Here is an 18,101-nt window from a genome sequence, read left to right on the forward strand (position 1 = left end):
CACACACAAAAAAACACACCCACCCACCCCAGGACAGATTCACTAGGTTTGCTACCCTCTCTGTTCTTCATTCACACAAGAGAGCAGACTCATTTTCTCAAAGTGTATACTCAGAGGCTGGTACTGTCTTTCTCTGCTAAACAGGTAAGGACACGGATCAAACCACACAGAGTGGATGTTGTAGATGTTTCCTGCAAACTACAAAATGAGCTATTCAGGGCTTGAAGAGGATCCATACTCTTAACAGTTTCTTGGGGTTCCACTGCAGATGAGATTGGCAATTGGGATCCCATTATCAGCTGCCATATACTAATACAGAGTCAGTGTCTAAGACATAGATTGGAGTTTCCTGGGCCCTGGTTCACAAATGTTTTCAAACATATTCCATCGATTCATGAGACAGAGATCAACCACTGTCATACTGCATAGGATTTCAGAAGGTCAAAGGACTTTTCTTTATGGGACCTTCTTCAAAACAGTGCTTTCCCATATATTGCCATAAAATAAGGCTAGTGCTTAGATTATGTAGATTATGCCCATTTTGACAGGACAATATGAACCTGAATTTGAATCAGGGTGGAAAAGCAGAAGATAGAGTAGCAGCTATTAAGGCCCAGAAAGAACAGGTGGGCTTAAACATTATTTCCTTGAAAGGCAGAGACAAGACTGTAAGACAAAAAAGGTCAGGAAATTTTCGCTGTATGAAATAATTCTGAGTAAAACATTCTGACATTTACATATCGATGAAATGTATTTTGAAATGCACTCGTTCTCAGATGCTAAGCAAAGTGATAAAACAAAAATATATTTTCCCACCTTAAGACTTGTGCTTTTAATACACATAACAATTCTATTCAAAACAGTTTAAAAGTTCAACAGAAAAGTTAAATACAAATGTATAACAAATACCTTTTTTTGTATACTACATTTTTTTTTTTTTTTGAGACGGAGTCTCACTCCGTCCCCCAGGCTAGAGTGCAGTGGCGCGATCTCTGCTCACTGCAAACTCTGCCTCCCGGGTTCACGCCATTCTCCTGCCTCAGCCTCCCAAGTAGCTGGGACTACAGGTGCCCGCCACCACGCCTGGCTAATTTTTTTGTATTTTTAGTAGAGACGGGGTTTCACCATGTTAGCCAGGATAATCTCGATCTCCTGACCTCGTGATCTGCCTGCCTTGGCCTCCCAAAGTGCTAGATTACAGGCGTGAGCCACTGCGCCTGGCCTGTACACTACTTTCAATCTATCAACCACAGTATCTGCTAAGTGGAAAGCTGGTGCTAAAGAATGTGCAATTAATTTTTTTTTTTTTTTTTTGAGACCTAGTCTCGCTCTGACACCCAGTCTGGAGTGCAATGGCGTGGTCTCGGCTCACTGCAACCTCCACCTCCTGGGTTCAATCCATTCTCCTGCCTCAGCCTCCTAAGTAGCTGGGACTACAGGTGCGTGCCACCATGCCCAGCTCACTTTTGTATTTTTAAATAGAGACAGGGTTTCGCCATGATGGCCAGGCTGGTCTCGAATTCCTGACCTTGTGATCCGCCTACCTTGGCCTCCCAAAGTACTGGGATTACAGGCTTGAGCCACCGTGCCTAGCCGAAGTATTTTATAACATAGTTTAAAATCCTTAAATTCTACTTAAATGGCTGAAATGATATTAGCTCTTTCACAGAAGTTTCTAGTGTAAGCTGAGGTTCTACAACTACATGCTCTTTCCGAAGGCAGTCGTATCAGAATGCAGATGTATCTGATCTCATGTGATGATTGCAAAGGAAATAACTAAGCCAATCTAAATTTCACTCTAGAATTAGTTAAAGTTTTGATTAAAAGGAGGAGTTTCTTTTGAATTAAATTAGTAAAGACAATGAGAAACCTGATAGGAGTTAACATGAACACATACACCACAGGCTTTGGTTGCAAGTAGGCCATGCTAACAATTCTACTGGGATCTGACTACTTTCTCCTGGCAGTATCTTATTCATGAAAGCTATAACAAGATGTCAATAAGACAGCATATTAAAGAAAAGACAAACTCACTATCAGCAGGAACTCTTAGCAGAGGAGGCTTTAGACAGGTTGGCTAATGCCTGTGCTTCGATTTGTGGTGAGCTGGTAATTACAAACAACTGAAAGTGACAAACTGGTTTAAAGGTATCCTCCTCCAACCTTTGACATTTCACGTTTCTGTGGAATGAGTAAGATGAGCATTATGCTTACTCCTAGGCTGAACATTGAGTTTGATGTATAATGAACTGATAGCTGTTATGAACTTCTAAGGAAGATTTAAGTTATATCTGGGGGTTAGTTTTCTTAAAAACATGGTCTTTAATGCTACTTCATGATTAGCAACAATAACAAAGCCTCTAAGGACTTATACTGGCCACAGTTGTGACAATTTGAGCATCGAAAAGAACATAATGGATTGAAACCCATTAAAACTATAAAAATTCACAAGACCACCATCACACCAGAAAAGAGAAATCTAAAAAAAAGAAAAAAACCACTAATTTGTCACCATCTAATAAACCAGTTAGTTTGAAGTTCATAATTAAATGAAAATAATAAAGCATTCAACCTGCCCTTCTAGTAGAACTGTAGGTAAGGATGACCAAATAGCTCAAATGGAGAAGGGAAAGCTATAGTTCATATAGAACAACCGACTAACAAACGCAGAAGAAATGAAAGAACTAGACAACCAACTCACAAACTTTAACAAAGTTAATGATTTAGGCAAGAATTACCACCCAGTGTTAAAACTCCTGGGTAAATGGTAATTCATTCAGTGCCAAAGGAATACCACACAGGTAAGTATGTAGTCACGAAGGGGAAAAATCTAACTGGAGGATCAGACTGTCATGCTGATCCAGTAATCAAGCTTAGATCACTAGATTAGTTAATGGTAGATCAACTAGACATTACATGTTTTCTGAAGTGATGCGATATGAAGCATGTATCTTATCTATCATATAATCTAGCACAAAATGTTTTAACCTGAATCTATAAAGGCTTTAGATACAACTTCAAGATTGCAGGTAGTACAGGCAATATATAAACAAGTTAAACAACACCATGAAAAAGCAACTAGGCAAATTCACAAGACAGGATTCTACAGGACCGCTGCCCCAGTCTCTTTAACAAGTCAGTGTCATAAAAAAGGAACTGTGCTAGATTAAAATAGATGTAAGGGACATTAAAGGACATGACCAGTTGCAATGTAAGGTCATAGAATGAATGTCAGTTTGCACAAACCAACTGCAAATTTAGGGACAACTGGGGAAATTTAAATATGGTCTAAGGTAAAAAATGTGCTGGAATGAGAAAGTGGAGATTGTTGATTAAAGAAAAATCAGTTATAAAACACTATAGATGTGGTCTTACTTTGGTTAAAAATGTAAATGTATATGTATGGAAAAAGATCTGGAAGGATATTAAGAGTGGTAATCTGTGAGTGGTGGAAATATGTTTTAACTTCTTATTTTTGCTTGTCTATTTTTTTAAAACATCCTCAATGCATTTATATTGCTTCTATAATAAATAAAAGTTTATTTTAAAACAAGAACTTCTAGAAAATTGCAGTTCCTGTCTTCTGTTAGATAACTGATTATAGACAGTCTGTAGACCAACAAGAACAAAAACAAAGAACCACTACTTATCTGTAGACCAACAAGTACAAAAACAAAAAACCACTACTTAATATCTTATTCGTAGGTAAAATACTTGACTGAAATAAATTTTTCAGTGCTTAGCTTACAAAGATAATAATAGAATGTAGCAGAAATGTCTCTCCATAATAAATGCAGGCAACAGGCCAATTTATCTTTGAAGTATTCAATTAAAAAAACACAAGTACAATACGTCCTGCTAGGCATCATTCACCCTCCAAATCAAGCCTCGACTACTAGTATTCACCCTTAGAAAAAAAAATCTAGTGTCTAGTATTTAAAACGTGTAAATTATGAACTTCATGAGAGCCTTATGACCCCATCCTAGGGTGAGGTCCTCATCTATGCCTCAGGAGTGGCAGGAGTGGCATTGGGCTCCAAGTCCTCCTGGGAAGGGGGAGCCGAGGCTTCCTGTTCAGCAAGTGCCTCTCTAAGTTGGCTGCCTAAAACTGCATCATGAATGCTGTGGAACAGCAGCTCCCATAGGGCAGGATTTTCAAAAAATCTATTCCGAGTGAGGTCATTCACAACTTGTGCTATGAAAAGAAGAAAAGAAAATTAGTCCACACTCTGGGTATCAGTCTTCAACAATTAAAAAAAGTAACACTTCCATATAGTGGTTTTTTTTGTTATTGTTTTTTGTTTCGTTTTTTTTTGAGACAGAGTCTCACTCTGTCACCCAGGCTGGAGAGTAGTGGTGTGATCTCAGCTCACTGCAACCTCCACCTCCTGTATTCAAGCACATATAGTTTAAATATTAAAATGCTATAGTAAAAGTTTCACTCCAATTCCTGTCTCTACCCATCATACCCTCCATCCCAGGAAACTACTTCCTTGTGTGCTCTACCAGGATTTCTCTATGTAAATATAAATAAATATAAGTATGTATTCTTATTTCCCACTTTTCTTATCCCCAAAACAGCATATTTTATATATTTGGGGATAAGAAAAGTGGGAAATATACACACACACACACACACACACACATATATACACATATATAAATATATATATACACACATATATAAATATATATATACACACATATATAAATATATATACACATATATAAATATATATATATACACACACACATATATATATAAAATGCTGTTTTGGGGATAAGAAAAGTGGAAAATATATATTAATGTTATATATATAATATATATAGAGATAATTCTGAACCCTTTTTGCTTAATTTTTTACCACTATGTCATATTCTATTGTATAGATGTCCTTAGTTTATTTAACTAGTCCCTTTTGTTTGGTACTTGAGTTTTTTGTTTTGTAACAATGCTGTGATGATCAACGACATACAGATGTCATTTTGAACATATGCAGTGTATTGCTGGATTTTCTGTATTGAAAGGTAAATGCACTTATAATTTTGAAAGCTAATGTGAGTCTGCCCTCCACGGGGGCTGTTACATTTTGTGCTCCCGTCAGTAGTGTCTGAGAGGGCCTGTTTTCCCACCATATGCCTATGGAGCATGTTGTCATTTACTTTTGATTTTTGGCAATCTTACAGGTGAAAAATGGCATCTTTATGCAGATTTCATTTTCAAGCACTTTTTTTAATTATTAATTTTTTTTCTTTTAAATAAAGATGGGATCTCACTATGTTGCTTAGGCTGGTCTTGAACTCTTAGGCTCAAGCGATCCTCCTACTTTGACCTCCCAAAGTGTTGGGATTATAGGCGTGAGCCACCACATCCAGCCTCAGGCACTGTTGTACTTTTTTTTTTCCTTTTTTTTTTTTTTTTTTTGAGATGGAGTCTTACTCTGTCACCCAGGCTGGAGAGCAGTGGTGCAATCTTGGCTCACTGCAACCTCCGCCTCCTGGGTTCAAGCGATTCTCCTGCCTCAGCCTTCCGAGTAGCTGGGACTAAAGGCATGCATCACCAAACTGGGCTAATTTTTTGTATTTTTAGTAGAGAGGGGGTTTCACCATGTTAGCCAAGATGGGCTTGATCTTCTGACCTCAGGTGATCCGCCTGCCTCAGCCTCCCAAAGTGCTGGGATTACAGGTGTGAGCCACACGCCTGGCTCCTTTTTTAAAAAATCGTTTTCTTTCTTTTTTTTTTTGGAAACAAGGTCTCATTCTGTTGCCCAGGCTGGAGTGTAGTGGTGTGATGTTGGCTCACTGCAACTTCTGCCTCCTAGATTCAAGACATCCTCCCACCTCAGCCTCCTGAGTAGCTGGGATTACAGGCATGAGCCACCAAGTCTGGCTAATTTATGTATTTTTAGTAGAGATGGGGTTTTGCCATGTTGCCCAGGCTGGTCTTGAACTCCTAGGCTCAGGCAATCCACCTGCCTTGGCCTCCCAAAGCGCTGGGATTACAGGTGTGAGCCACAACACCCGGCCTCAAACACTGTTTTAACCAAAATATAATATAAAACAAAAATAGCAGACAAAGTATTTCCAAATGATTGGATAGAGAAATGAGCAACCTGAATGATTACATGTAACTGTTTATGGCAGCCATTAGATAATTGCTACTGTGGTAATGTATATATTATAATTACTATATTTATAGCAGCCATTAATATTATAATAAATGATGGCTTATTGGCTCCTTTCCTCCAACTCCAGTTCAGGAGGGTTGTCACAAGTAACTTGTAATATGAATGCCTCCATGTGGCTAATTTCAAAGCTGGCTTTAGAGTGATTTTTCAGAAGAATAATTTTCATTTTTATAAAATAATTAAAAAATTAAGGACATTTCCAAGTGCAATTATTTAAATAAGAGAAACAAAACTAAAATATTAAGCTTCACCCCATCTTAGAGGTATACTCACCACTGCATCCTGCTAAGTATACATATATACCGACGTCTCCATATTCTTTTACAATCTGTAATAATGTTGAAATAAAATTTAGTTTCTCTTTACTCTGTGCCAGATGAAAGTCTCTTTTTACCAATGGTTTTCAGCGACAGAAGACACTCTAATTCATTCATTTGAGCTACTTTGCTTCAATAATGATATATTTTTGAGCTAATCAGTTAAAAATAATTTTGTATTTCTTTTGCTTTTTATGTGGACAGTGATAATTAGGGGTAGCAAAAATACTGTTAAATTTTACTTAAGTATAATAAAACTATTATATTAACTTAAAGGATATTATAATTTTAAAATAAAAAACAATTTTTTTTAGAGACAGCATCTCACTAGTTTACTCATGCTGGTCTTGAACTCCTGAGCTCAGCAATCCTCCTGCTTCAGCCTCCTGAGTAGCCTAGCATATTACAGTAATGTTTTCTAAAACGAATCTTCTTATAGCAATACACATTAAAATATTTACAGATGATGTTATGACTGGGATGTGTTTCAAAATAAAACAACAGAAAGTGAATGTCAGCTATAAAGGAAACTAGATTGACCATAAATTCATCATTATTGAAGATGAGTGATAGTTCATAGGGGTTCAATATACTAAAATGTTTACTTCTATATATTTTTGAAATTTTCCATAATCAAAAGGGGATAAATCTTTTGTTGAAAAGAGATCCTAGCCCACCTCCCTGATTTTGCTGATAGTACGACACCAGGCATAGAGCTGTTAAATGACTCGTTCAAGAGGATGCTTACCCCTGCCAGAGTTTTCACTCCAACAGAATCAATAAAATTGACTTGAGTGAAATCCAAAATGACAGTGTGGACATTATTCCCTGGGGGCATAAATCTTTGCATTTCCTCAGGAAATGTGCTTTTGATCACTATCGGGGGATATTTTACTTCACCATCCTCTTCTTCAGGCTTGGTAGCATCTTCTCTATCTACTTCTGCATCCTGTGTCAAAAATTAAACCAAATCAGAATTTTATGAACAACTCATATTTCTGGTTGTGAGAAAGATTTATAATGGAAAATCTGCCCTTGTATTCTTAAGCTACTGACTCTACCAGACCCCTTGTAAAATATTTGTCACATTCCAGCCTTGTAACTGAACAAAAAAAGGATGTATGTATAGCATTCCATTTTAAGTCAACTTTTCTCTTTTTCTCCTCCTTTTTTTTCTTGTCCAACGAAATCCACTCTCCTCAGTTATCCTATCCATTTTCTGCGAACTTCTAAAATAGTTCCATTAACTTTAGTATGATGGGTCACACATTAGCCTGCCTGAACAGCAAAAGCCGCCTTTGAGCTTTTTTCAACTATCAGCTGAATAAATCTACGACAAAGTGCTAATGGTAAAATCTGTTAAGGTATTGTATAATTTTTATTTTTTAAAATGATGTTTTCCTTACTTTTTTCAGAAACAGCCTCATAACTGACCTTATCAGGTGCTTGTAAAATATAGAGGATACTAAGGTGGTTTACAAACTTTCCTCTTTTAGTAACTTCGTGCTATGTATAAACTTCAGTCATGAGTAAAGATGGAGGGCATTGCAGAACAAGACAAAAGGGAACATTTCAACGAAAAGGCCACAAGACCACTCACCGCTTTGACAACAGTCGCGTTGGCCATATTTGTATTTCCGACTTCCTTAGCGTACTTCCGCATGGCCTTTCTCCTTGCTCCCATGATGACTGCTGGGTTCACTCCAGTCTTTACAGAAGAGCAACATACGCAAAATCACTTCATGGCTCTCAGGGACCCACCCCAATGCCACTCCCCTTCAAATCTCCCCATTTAACTGCTTTCTGTGTCAGATTATCACCCCAACCCTTGCACTGCCTTTCCCTCAGAGGCCCTGAACTGGTCACTCCCTCACATTAGTAGCCTTTCTTATTCTCAGTCTTTATTCAAGACAACCAGAAGCTAAAATATTAAAGACAATTTTTAGAGCAGTCTTTGTCAAGCTCAGATCTGTCAGGTTGTTATATTTAAGAGACTCTGTGGGTTGACAGGGAGCTTTTCCTATATACAGGGTGGTGTAGGGTTGAGTTCTAAACATGACCAAAGGAATCTACATGATCCCAAGAGTAAGAAACCTAAAATTATTTTCTCATTTTTTCTTAAAATTTTGTTTGAAAAGTAATATATATATATACAACAAGAGAGAATGAACAATGGTGATGGCTGCACAATGTTTATGTACTTAATGCCACCCACTGGACTCTATATTTTGAAAATGCTTAAAATAGTACATTTTATGTTATGTATATTTTACTACAATAAAAGAGAGAGAAATAAAGCAAGAATGAAATAGTATACACAAGGGTATACTAGTGATCCTCATAGCCCTGTCAACCCACAAATCCCATCCTCAGAAATAATCAATTTCTCATGACTCACCTTTCGTTTTAATGCATTGCTATACAAGTCGCTATTTGCATAGTAAATTGGTGCATTTATTTGAAATATTTTTATTCCAGGAATTTCTTTCACCTTAAGAGTAAAATATTGCTGAATTTAACACATGGAAATATTTCAGAATCAAAACTGCATAGCCTCCCCACCCCAAATAGAAAATGAACGCAGAAGTTGCTAAGGTCCCCTTTTCAGGACTTAGCTAAAATGATGTCACTCTAGCACACACACAGAAAAAAAAAAAAAGATAAAAGAAAATAAAAGTCACTCTTATCTACTCATGCTCTGAATGGAAGAGAACTGACAGAGACCTTTTAAACATGCACATCTTTCCATTTGTTTTAAAAGTCAGTCTTTGTTTTATTTTTACCATTAAACACAAAGAAGAAACTGAAAAATCCCCAAAAACAGAAAAGAAAATGGACAGGAGATGGAAGGCTGCTGCCCAGACTGTGAGAGGCAGGCAAATAAAGTGAACAGAGGTTTACACTGGTTTGAGTCACAGAAGCAGGAAGGAGCTTAAATGGATACAAGTGAAACTGAGTGAATATTTTATCAAGAACCCTGGGAGGCAGGCTGGAAACAAGTAATCCTGCATATAATTCTTTGGATCGAGGAAAAATATAGCAATTCTAACACCTTTACCTTAGAGTGAATTTTGTTTCCTCATTTCCTAATACCTTAGAGTGAGTCTGAGAATTTCTTCCCAAGCATAATAAAGACAGACAGACAAAACTAGTTTTAAAAGATTTTGTAGAAATCTTCGAGATTCCACAGAAGAAAAGAACATTCAAAATCAAGGAAATCTGAAGCCATAATTTTAACCATTAAAATGAAGTGGGAGAATTCCACAGCCCCACCATCTACATTTTACACGGTTAAAATTATTTTACCATTGGTATACATTCATCAGAAAAAAACCATGCACACACAAACCATCCTTTCAGTTTCAATACTGTATAAATGTATACTTTAATTTCAACAATATATATTTATCCCCATTAAAAATGAGGAAAAATAAATATTGGAAATTGAGTAGTTAATGCACAGTATAAATTATAAAATTGAATCCATATAGTAGATCAAAGCTCAGACTTTTCACTTTGACCACTATACCTCCCACCTTACTCCTACTTTTTGTCCTGGGTAAAAACAGTACTTAGCCAAGCACATCACATGCTTACAACCTTTTTAAGTGATAGAAAAAGGTCCTACCTCCTCATATGCGTCTATATCAATATACACATCAGTTTCAGGAAGCTGTCCAAGGACTTTGTAGCTTGGACTGAAGATAAAGAGTGTTAAATACCATTGTGTTGAGGCAAAGTGTGTGATTTCAACAGGAGGTTGTGTATGTTTATGTCAGGTTGGGGTTTGCTAGTGCATTTGGGAATGCTTGATCCTTACATGGTGTCTTTGCAGAAGGGCTACACACATATCACGTTCCCAGTGCCATTCCAAGCCTAATACACCCTCCACATCTCATGCCACATACACATCACATGCCACACACAAACATACATACCACACATGATACACACACACCAGATACACCTCATACTACACATACACATCCCAACACCTACCTCACACACCACACACATACACAATACACATACCTACACACAATGCATACATACCACACACATATATACACACAATACACACACACCACACATACAGAATACACACACATTACACTATATACCACACATATACATGCACACATGCATACATACATGTATAATACACAATACATACCCCCACACACATGCATACACACAATGTACACACACCATACATACATACCTCATATCACACACAATATGCACACACTACACACCACACATATACACATCATACACACTGCATATATACTACACAATGCACACCCCTCACATGCATACACACCATGCACATACACACCACACATATGCAATACACACACCATATACACCTCATACCACACATATACACACTCCCACACATATACACAATACACACACATACAATGTATACATACCCACATACCACACACACATACACAATACACAATACACACATCTACACATAATGCATGTACACCACTCACATATAAACAAAATATACACACACATCACCCCACATATCACACACATACATACACACAATGCATACACACCCCACCACATATGCAATACAAATACCTACACACAATGCATACACACCACACACAACACACACACACCACACATACACAATATACACAATCACACCATATACCATGCATACACATCCACACATGCATACACAGCACACACACACTACATGCCACACACAATACCATACACAATACACACATACCATATACCTCACACCACACACACCCCTACATACATATACACACACATGCATACACACCACACATGCAATATACAGTACACACACCACACATGTGTACATACCACATATATGCACACACTACACACATAATACACATACATGCAGACACACACATACATACCCCACACTACATGCCACACACAATACCATACACAATACACACACCACATACCCCTCATACCACACACACACACCCACATACATATACACATGCATATACAACCTTCATGCAAGACACAACACACACACCACACATATGCATACATACCACACACAACACACACATAATACACATACATACACATCACACACATATACATACATTACATATACCTCACACTTCACATCACACACACACACATCATGTACACCTCACACCACATTCACGATGCACATCACACACCCTATACCTCCCCTCCCCCTAACACCATACCACAAACACGATCTGGTCAGGACAAAATGTTCAGGCATTTAGAGGTGGAGGCAACACTGAATTTCGCAGAGTTCAAGTTATGCCAGGGATATATGTAACACAAGTTCTCCTCATGCCACTCAGTAGACAGAACTGTCTTTCTGCTCTAACTCTAAAGTAGGAGAGGGAACTTTTGTTTGTTGTTAGCAAGAATCACTGACTCATGGTAGGGGAGTAGTCAATTGAGGGCGTGGGGAGAAAATGAAAATCTCAAACTAGCATAGATGTTAATTTAGTCTGAATAGATTTTAAACATTTTTTGAGAACCCTAATTCTTTTTTTTTTTTTTTTTTTTTTGAGGTGGAGTCTTATCCTGTTGCCCAGGCTGGAGTGCAATGGTGCAATCTTGGCTCATTGCAACCTCCACCTCCCGGGTTCAAGCAATTCTCCTGCCTCAGCCTCCCAAGTAGTTTGGATTACAGTTGTGCGCCACCACGTCTAGCTAATTTTTGTATTTTTAATAGAGACAGGGTTTCACCATGTTGGCCAGGCTGGTCTCAAACTCCTGACATCAAGTCATCTACCCACCTTGGCCTCCCAAAGTGACGGGATTACAGACAGGCATGAGCCACTGTGCCTGCCCCTAATTCCTAACTCTTTGTAGGACCATCTGGCTCAAATTAGATACTGTAATAATGATAGATACTACTTCTTGAACACCTGTTATTATATCCTTTGAACAATGCTGCTGGGCACATTAATAATATTATAATAAGAGTTAACATTATTAACAATCCTGTAGATTAACAATGTAGATGAGAAATTGAGGCTCAGTGGGGTTAGGTAAGTTGTTCAATGTCAGAAAGCTTGTCAGAGCCAGAATATGGCTCAAGGTCTTTGATTTGATATTCCACAGTTTTGCTACTATGTCCTGGTGCTTCTTAGCATGAATGTCAAAGTACTTTGTAAATTAGAATATACCACACAAGTGTTAGCTGTTTTGCTGGGTAGATTCCCTCCATAAGCATTCAGAGAACACGAATGATGTGCCTGGTACTAGACTCCAGGAGCATCACTTCTACAAACAAGATGCTCACAGTCTAGTGATATCTGTGGACAAATACGGCTCTGAGGACTGATATTGTAGATAAGAGGCTAAGGCTCTCAGCTGAGTTTGCAATTATGAGAAAACCTCTAAGAGACTCAAAGTGCTGTCCATGTGTTGCAATCCAGTGCCAAAGGGGAGGCAGAGTAAGGGACACATGGATCACAAGTACACGAGTAGCTGAGATGGACATATGCAAGGTGCTGGGGAAGGATTAGAGCATCGTTGTGGGTACACAGGGGAAGTTGAGGTCCCTGACTGGGTGAGCTGGGCCTCAAAGGATGAGGATTTCAAATGCAGATGATGAACAGGCCTTCCTGACAACCTGCAGTGCCCTGGCACACCATTTCTGCAAGTCTAAATACTACTGCTCCCAGTGAAAGTCAAGTCCTTACTACTTTCCTAATGACACCAAGAGCAAGAAAGTCTTTTTTAAATGAAATCCCGTGGGGTTTTATTTGGCATCTCTTATGCTTATCACACTGAACCTTGCTTACACCTGTTGAGGCACTTATAACTGTGTATTCTAAGTCTTTAAAGTTTTTTTTGTTTTATTATTTACTTATTTATTTTTTTAGAGATGGGATCTTATTCTGTGGCCCACGCTGGAGTGCAGTGGCCTGATCATGGCTCACTGTAGCCTTGAACTCGGAGGCTCTAGTAATCCTTGTGCCTCAGCCTCCTGAGTAGCTGAGACTATAGGTGTGCACCACTACACCTTGCAAATGAAAAAATTTTGTAGGTCTCACAATGCAATGTCTCACACCTGTAATCCCAGCACTTTGGGAGGCTGAGGTGGGAGGAACACTTGAGCCCAGGAGTTCAAGACCAGACTGAGCATGATGGCGAGACCCCATCTCTACAAAATATTTAAAAATTAGCCAGGTGTGATGGTGTGTGCCTATCATGGGAGGCCGAGGTGGGAGGATCCCTTGAGCCCAGGAATTCAAGGAGGCAGTGAGCTGTGACCGTATAACTGCACTGTAGCCCATGTGGCAAAGTAAAACTCTATCTCTGAATATGATAAAATAAAAAATAATTTTTTTTTTTGGTAGAGGCATGGTCTTATTATGTTGTCCAGGCTGGTCTAAAACTCCTCGCCTCAGCAATCCTCCTGCCTTGGCCTCCTAAATTGCTGGGATTATGGGCATGAGATAAATCACTGTGTTTGGCCTATATTCTAATTTTTTGAAGATGGACTATAAAATGCTGATTGAGGCTGGGCGCGGTGGCTCATGCCTCTAATCCCAACACTTTGGGAGGCCGAGGCAGGTGGATCACGAGGTCAGGAGTTCAAGAACAGCCTGGCCAAGACGGTGAAACCCCGTCTCTACAAAAAATACAAAAAATTAGCTGGGCGTGGTGGCGGGTGCCTGTAATCCCAGCTACTCAAGAGGATGAGGCAGAGGCAGGGAATTGCTTGAACCCAGGAGGCGGAGGTTGCAGTGAGCTGAGATCATGCCACTGCACTCCAGCCTGGGTGACAGAGCATGACTCTGTCTTAAAAAAAAACCAAAATGCTGATTTGTCAGCTTCTGGATTTGCAAAAACTCACATCTGAGTCATTGCCTCACCACTTACTGTGATCTTGTGCAAGTTACTCAGTCATTCTAGGCTTCAGCTTCCACATCTGTGAAACAGGGTTGCTGATTGTCATTGCTTTATAAGGTTATATGAAATGGCATAAAGCACTGATCTTTGCACAGAGCCAGGCACATAAGTAATTATAATAATTTGTGCCATCATTACTTCACTGTCCTTATTAACACCATCATCATGATTACGTGTCTGCTCATCCTTAGGACAATGCAACCTTTGAGGGGAAGGACCACGTCTTATACACTGCACTGTCGCTAGAGTCTAGCATCTCCCTGGGAATATAGTAGGCCCTCAACAAATATCTATTTAGTGAAATTAGAATTTTTAAAATTTTATAATGCTAACCAAATTGTGAGCTTTAGGGGGCAGAAGCTGAACCTCTGTCACATTTATAACACATGCAAGTGCCTGAGTTCAGGAATTATCTGCAGAATGATGTCATTGTCTCTTTTTTGTCGTTTTTGTTGTTATTGTTGTTGTTGTTGTTGTTGTTGAGACAGAGTCTTGCTCTGTCGCCCAGGCTGGAGTGCAGTGGCGTGATCTCGGCTCACTGCAAGCTCCGCCTCTCGGGTTCACACCATTCTCCTGCCTCAGCCTCCCCAGTAGCTGGAGCTACAGGCGCCCACCACCACACCCGGCTAATTTTTTGTATTTTTTGTAGAGATAGGGTTTCACCGTGTTAGCCAGGATGGTCTCGATCTCCTGACCTCGTGATCCACCCGCTTCGGCCTCCCAAAATGCTGGGATTACAGCACAGCCGGGCCATGAATGTCTCTTAACTATGCCTGCTCTGAGGGAAAATGAGTGTTTCAAACAAACGGCCAAACTCAGTGAACCTCTACCCCTCTCTAGAAGTGTGCCCTAATTACAGAAGAAGCCAGCTGAAAATAAACACATACACTGAGTGCTGATCTCCTAAACTCTAACATAAAAAGACCCAGCAAAACCACCAACAAAGGATAGAACATAAAAAATATCAACTTCAGTTAATTATTATTTGAGGAAGAAAGAGAAGTAGAACTTTTATTTTTTTCTTTTCTTTTTTTTTTTTTGAGACAGGGTCTCACTCTGTCACCCAGGCTGGAGCGTAGGGGTGCCATCTCAGCTCACTGCAACCTCTGCCTCCCAGGCTCAAGTGATCCTCCTACCTCAGCCTTCCAAGTAGCTGGGACCACAAGTGTGCACCACCATGCCCATCTAATATTTTGTATTTTTGGTATGGATGGGGTTTTACCAGGTTGCCCAAACTGAAGCTTTTTTTTTTTTTTGTGGTGGGTTCTCACTCTTTCACCCAGGCTGGAGTGTAGTGGTGTGATCTTGGCTCACTGCAACCTCAGTTTCTTAGGTTTAAGCCATTCTCCTGCCTCAGCCTATTCAGTAGCTGAGATTACAGGTGTGCGCCACCACAAACAGCTATTTTTTTTTTTTTTGTATTTTTAGTAGAGATGGGGTTTCACCATGTTGGCCAGGCTGGTCTTAAACACTTGACCTCAAATGATCCGCCTGCCTCAGTCTCCCAAAGTGCTTGAATTACAGGTGTGAGCCACTGCGCCCAGCCCAAACTGGAGCACTAAAAAACAAACTTGCTGGACTTTAAAAGTTATGATAACCAGCCAGGCACGGTGCCTCACGCCTGTAATCCCAGCACTTTAGGAGGCCGAGGTAGCCAGATTGCGAGGTCAGGAGATCGAAACCATCCTGGCTGATAACGGTAAAACTCTGTCTTTACTAAAAATACAAAAAATTGGCTGGGCATGGTGACACGTGCCCGTAGTCTCAGCTACTCAGGAGGCTGAGGCAGGAGACCTGGACCCAGGAGGTGGAGGTTGCAATGAGTCGAGATCATGCCACTGCACTCCAGCCTGGGTGACAGAGCAAGATTCTGTCTCAAAAAAAAAACAAACAATAAAAATTTTATAACTCAGGTGAGTTCTTTAGTGTTAGAAAAATAAAGACTAAGTAAATAAAAATAAATAAAATTTATGATAAGATACCATAAAATCCTATTCAGTAAAGAAAACAAAAAACACTACCACCAACAAAAAAATCTCAAATTCTGTACTGTAGCTTGTTAAAAGTTATAGATTTTTTTCTTTTCTTTTTTTTTTTTTTTTTTTGAGACATGTGTCACTCTGTCACCCAGGCTGGAGTGCAGTGGCTCAATCTCAGCTCACTGCAACCTCCACCTCCTGGGTTCCAGCGATTTTCCTGCCTCAGCCTCCCAAGTAGCTGGGATTACAGGCACCCGCCACCACGCCTGGCTCACTTTCATAATTTTAGTAGAGATGAGGGTTCGCCATGTTGCCCAGGCTGGTCTTGAACTCCTGACCTCAAGTAATCTGCCTGCCTCAGCCTCCCAAAGTCCTGGGATTACAAGTGTGAGATACCACACTCGGCCAAAAGTTATAGACATTTTAAAACCATAATGTTTACCAAAGTTCTGAAATAAAGAACTCTTATATATACTAATAATGTTCTTCATAAAAATGGGAAACACTTCTTTTAGATAAATACAGGCAACAAGGTTGGAACTTGTTATTAAAAGTAGTTAAATTCTTATCCTGAGTTTAGAATCCCACATATTCTTAAGATTTTTCTGTTATGTCATTTGTGATGATGAAAATGCTCATTTCCCACCCTTGAGGGTAGCGAGCATCCTGACCTCCTGCAGATAAGGGGTCAACATCCTCATAAAGTGCCCTTTCAACACATCACAGTCACAACTTTTAAGATTTCATGTGATTTGCAACCATACGCAAAACCACACTAGCTTCATTTTTATTTTCCTCTGTGTTAAAGCGGGAAGGGCACTGGCATTGGTAGAGTGGGTGGCACTTGTCAGGCACTGGCTGGCTGTTTGTAGGCCTTGTCATTTAAACCTTATTGTAACTATATGAGGTAGGAAGTATTAGTCTCATTTCATAGATGCAGAAACAGGCTCTGAGAGGTATGCAAAATCACAGAGCTTACAGAAGGTGCTGCCAGGACCTGACTAAAGTCCAGGCTATTTCTTTACTTTATATTATTTAAAAAAATTTTTTGAGATGGAGTTTTGCTCTTGTTGCCCAGGCTGGAGTGCAATGGCACGACCTCGGCTCACTGCAACCTCCACCTCCCAGGTTCAGGTGATTCTCCTGCCTCAGCCTCCTAAGTAGCTGGGATTACAGGTGCAGGCCACCATACCCAGCTAATTTTTTGTATTTTTAGTAGCGACAGGGTTTCACCATGTTGGCCAGGCTGGTCTCGAACTCCTGACCTTGTGATCCACTTGCCGTGGCCTCCCAAAGTGCTGGGATTCCAGGCAAGAGCCACTGTGCCTGGCCAGTCCAGGCTATTTCTATGACAATGTTTCCTTTTCATCTTTATGGTGATTTATCACAAAAAGGTGTTTTTTTGTTTGTTTGTTTTTTGGTAGAGATGGAGTTTTGCTATGTTGCCCAGGCTGGTCTTGGCCTCAAGTGATCCTCCCACCTCAGCCTTCCAAAGTGCTGGAATTGGGATTATAGGTGTTAACCACTGTGCCTAGCCATAAACAGTTTTGTTTTTTTTTTGGTTTTTTTTTTGCTTTTTTTTGAGATGGAGTCTTGCTCTGTTGCCCAGGCTGGAGTGTAGTGGCGTGATCTTGGCTTACTGCAACCTCCACCTCCTGGGTTTAAGCAATTCTCCTGCCTCAGCTTCCCAAGTA

General features: G+C 39.6%; 1 protein-coding gene across 1 annotated transcript in view; it reads right to left on the reverse strand.

The window, feature by feature from the left end:
• Positions 1–4,001: 4,001 nt before the first annotated feature.
• Positions 4,002–18,101, reverse strand: part of SLC26A5 (solute carrier family 26 member 5) — a 44,285-nt gene continuing 30,185 nt past the window's right edge. Inside the window, exons 13-18 of the mRNA XM_032761289.2 lie at positions 10,134–10,203; positions 8,904–8,996; positions 8,106–8,213; positions 7,254–7,454; positions 6,462–6,516; positions 4,002–4,195 (exon numbers count right to left, since the gene is read on the reverse strand). Coding sequence (XP_032617180.1) covers positions 4,002–4,195; positions 6,462–6,516; positions 7,254–7,454; positions 8,106–8,213; positions 8,904–8,996; positions 10,134–10,203 — 721 coding nt within the window. The remainder of the gene's footprint in view (positions 4,196–6,461; positions 6,517–7,253; positions 7,455–8,105; positions 8,214–8,903; positions 8,997–10,133; positions 10,204–18,101) is intronic.

Source organism: Hylobates moloch, unplaced genomic scaffold (assembly GCF_009828535.3).
Source record: "Hylobates moloch isolate HMO894 unplaced genomic scaffold, HMol_V3 SCAFFOLD_1, whole genome shotgun sequence".
Classification (NCBI taxonomy): domain Eukaryota; kingdom Metazoa; phylum Chordata; class Mammalia; order Primates; family Hylobatidae; genus Hylobates; species Hylobates moloch.